At 37.4% G+C, this 3,733-nt stretch overlaps 1 protein-coding gene across 1 annotated transcript in view; it reads right to left on the bottom strand.

Moving 5' to 3' along the window:
• Window positions 1–553: 553 nt before the first annotated feature.
• The window catches only part of LOC101497901 (phosphoenolpyruvate carboxylase), a 5,882-nt gene continuing 2,702 nt past the window's right edge, over window positions 554–3,733 (bottom strand). The window contains exons 6-12 of the mRNA XM_073365141.1: window positions 3,580–3,733; window positions 3,385–3,488; window positions 3,189–3,282; window positions 2,871–3,025; window positions 1,727–2,725; window positions 1,243–1,629; window positions 554–1,057 (exon numbers count right to left, since the gene is read on the bottom strand). The exon at window positions 3,580–3,733 is cut by the window's right edge and continues 28 nt beyond it. Of these exons, the coding sequence (XP_073221242.1) occupies window positions 761–1,057; window positions 1,243–1,629; window positions 1,727–2,725; window positions 2,871–3,025; window positions 3,189–3,282; window positions 3,385–3,488; window positions 3,580–3,733 (2,190 nt within the window). The 3' untranslated portion in view covers window positions 554–760. The remainder of the gene's footprint in view (window positions 1,058–1,242; window positions 1,630–1,726; window positions 2,726–2,870; window positions 3,026–3,188; window positions 3,283–3,384; window positions 3,489–3,579) is intronic.

Raw genomic sequence — 3,733 nt, 5'->3', positions numbered from 1 at the left:
ATTTAAAAAAAAAGAAAACTAAAATTATTAAACTTGAAATATGAATTATCCGATCTCCGATTAAATGGTGACACAACGTGAATATTTTCAATCAATGACCACTTAAAACCCGAATCCAAACCTTTGCAAGAAGGAGGAAAGTCAACTTCTCGTATTAGAGTTTGGATGTATAAAGATCTAACCATTATTATATATAATAGATAGATAGATTCTTCTATTTCTTTGCACAAATGGAATGGATCCATACTTGGATCAAACAGATATGTCTTGATTATGTATCACTCCAAAGGTAAATAATAAGCAAAGAAATCTTGATTGCCCATAAATCTCATATTCTGATATCTAAACAAATGTCAATCACTTTAAGTTCCTTATTATAGTGTCTTATTATAATTGTTTCTATGTTTTTTTGTCTTATCATTAAATTAAAAAATCTTAAGAGGAAACAAGTCCTATCTAATGTAAAAAGTAAAAAGCTTTTTTAGAACCAAAAGATATTAAGAAAGTATACATTAGAACAAGAGAGATTGTAGCACTCTACATAATTTCTGCATTGAAACAAAACATTCATTGCATTGCATTGACTCATATGTGTTGAAACAAAATAAGGAAGTGTCACAACATCAAAAAATTGATGTGAAATTCTTATGAAAAAAAAAAAAGCACTCACTTGTGGTGCTTGTTTGCAACTAGATTCAACTAGTATTTATGATATCTTAGCACACTTACATTAAGAAACAAATACAAAGTAACCAAAAATTTAACCAGTGTTCTGCATTCCAGCAGCAATACCCTTCATGGTAAGAATGAGTGTGTCTTCCAATCCAGGACCAAATTCACTTGTTGGATTCAGTGTTACAAGTTCATCGGCTGGTTTACTTGTTTCCACGGACTCTCTTGAAATGTGAGGGCGCACCGTCACGCTGTAGTTTGGATCGCGGATCCTTTTCAATGTGTAAGCTTGGAAAACGTTGAGAGTTGTGATGTACGAATCACGAAGCCTGAGTCTTTGCTTCAAGTAAGGGTCTCCTTCAAGAACTTCCTTGTGTGCAGCCACCTATTGATGATATAGCAGAAAATAAAAATCAGCTTAGATGATGAAAATCCAACATTCAACAAAGAGTTAACTGCTAAAAATTGGTAACTTGAATGGCAAGAAATAGATTTATTGTAGGATTTGGACATAGTGTTCTTGAAAATATGTTGTGTAATTAGTAATCATGATGGTAAAAGGAGCATTACCTGAAGTAGGAGTTTCTTAGTTTCTTCATATTTGTTCCTCAACTGCTCACCAAATGGCCACAGATCCTGTGAAACTAGGAGCCTATCATTCAAAGCTGCAATTCCAGGGTCTCCTTTGGCAAACACCATTTCAACTAAATCAATTGTGACCCTAAAGAAAGGCCATTTATTGTACATCTCTTGCAGCATATGAAGATTCTTAACATCCTTCTCAATAACTTGTTTAAATGCTGCTCCAAATCCTAGCCATACTGGAAGATGAAACCTTGTTTGTGTCCATGCAAAGATCCACGGTATCGCACGCAGTGTTTCGATTCCTCCACTAGGCCTTCTCTTTGCCGGTCGGCTTCCAATGTTCATCCTTCCATACTCCATCTCTGGTGTAGCCTACATGATACAAAGAAAGTAGGCAATAATTGTTAGGACCATGAATGTCGTTTTACTTGAGACAGAAGAAAAAATTAATGATTTCGTGATGTCTTACCAGGCGGAAATACTCAACAAAACGCGGCTCCTTGAACACTATTGAACGGTATTCTTCGGTAGCAATGACAGCCATTTGATCCATCAAGGCACGCCATTCTGGTTTTGGAGAACTTGGGGGACGCATTCCATGTTCTAGAGTGGCAGCAGTGAAACGTTGCAGCGTTCTAAAGCACAAGTGCTGCTCTCCAAATGACTGTTCAATAACTTCACCTTGAACCGTCACACGAAGCGATCCATGAATCGTGTCTGGAGGTTGAGACAAGATAGCAAGATGAGTAGGTCCACCTCCTCTTCCAACTGTTCCACCACGACCGTGGAACATGGTTAGCTTAATACCGAATTTCTGAGCAACATTTCTGAGTTCCTCTTGAGCCTTATATAGCTGCCATGCTGCAGAAAACCTTCCGGCGTCTTTTCCTGAATCCGAATATCCAATCATGACTTCTTGCTTACCATCGATCCGGTTTCTGTACCATTCTACTGAGAACAGCCGAGCCAACGCAGCAGGAGCAGCCTCAAGATCATCAAGCTTCTCAAACAACGGTACAACTCTTAACGGATTCTTGATGTGGCATTCGCGTTGAAGAAGTTCGACCGCAAGCACATCAGATGGTGCAGTTGCCATAGATATGATATAGGCTCCAAAGTTGTCTGATGGTAATTCTGCTATGACACGAAATGTCTCCAAGACATCTTGAATTTCTTCGGTTTGAGGAAGGTCGGGACCAAACAATGGCCTTTTCCCACTCAACTCAGACAAAAGCCATTCTTGTCTTTTCTCTTCAGACCATTCTTGGTAGGATCCAATTCCCAAATGTTTGGTAATCGCATCCATAACATCAGTGTGACGATCTGACTCTTGCCTTATATCAAGCCTTACCAGTGACAGTCCAAAAGTTGAAACCTGCCTCAAGAAATCAAGAAGGCTTCCATCGGCTATTGCACGATCACCACAAGCGCAGAGTGATCTATAGCAGAGTTCAAGAGGTTCCAGGAACTACACAAAGATAAATTCATTCAACAAAAATATAGAATTGTTATTATAGAACTAAAAAATGTAGTCACGTAAAAAGTATAGTAAAACAAATTAAAACAAACTTCAATTACTTGTTACACAAGCAAGCAAAAAACAATGAATTTACCTCATCAACATTGGTGAAAGTGGCTTCTTCTGGAATATCAGAATATCCATGAGCTAGCAGATAACGAGAACGCTCACGAGTACGGTAGAGCTTATCCCTTACATCACCAAGTATAACACGGTATGGTTCATTTAAAGGAATTTTTTTCCAAAATTCTGCATCATGGAAGAAAGTCAAGATCATCACAAAACTTAACTAATCAACATATATTAACAAATAACTAATCAACATATATTAACAAATAACTAAGCAACATATATTAACAAATATACATAAGAACTATATCCCATGCGTTTAAATGAAGAGTATGGTAAAAACCTATATAATGTTTTGCAACTTCGTCTTTCTTGGAATGACTGTGAAGTGCTTCTGCACGAACACGTAGCTCATCATTGCAACGCCACATAGAAAGCTAAAGAAAGAACAAAAGAAATCAGTAAAATGGTGCAAGAATAATGAACAATCCACAAGGATCACTTTCATAAGGATGAAAAAATGGAGAGATGTTAATTACTTCAAACATAAGATCTTCAATCTGTGAATAATACAAATTAGCAGCCATCATTCTAGCTAGTAGGCAAACATCCCTTGTCACTTCTGGAGTAACTCTCGGATTACCTGCATCATAATATGGTACATAGATCGATCACATTGGATTTAGGTACATACATGCATACATACATTGCATAATAAATCAATAAAATTGTACCATCACGATCACCCCCCATCCAAGAAGAAAACTGAATAAGAGGAGCGTTATAGGGAACACGTTCGTTAATCCCTATGTTCTTCAACGCTGTATCAACACGGCGCAGAAATATAGGAACACCCTTCCAAATTGTTTCATGGAAGTAGCTCATTCC

The sequence above is a fragment of the Cicer arietinum genome, chromosome 1 (assembly GCF_000331145.2).
Source record: "Cicer arietinum cultivar CDC Frontier isolate Library 1 chromosome 1, Cicar.CDCFrontier_v2.0, whole genome shotgun sequence".
Classification (NCBI taxonomy): Eukaryota; Viridiplantae; Streptophyta; class Magnoliopsida; order Fabales; family Fabaceae; genus Cicer; species Cicer arietinum.
The sequence above is the reverse complement of the archived record's forward strand: the minus strand, read 5'-3'. Positions and strand labels throughout refer to the sequence as shown.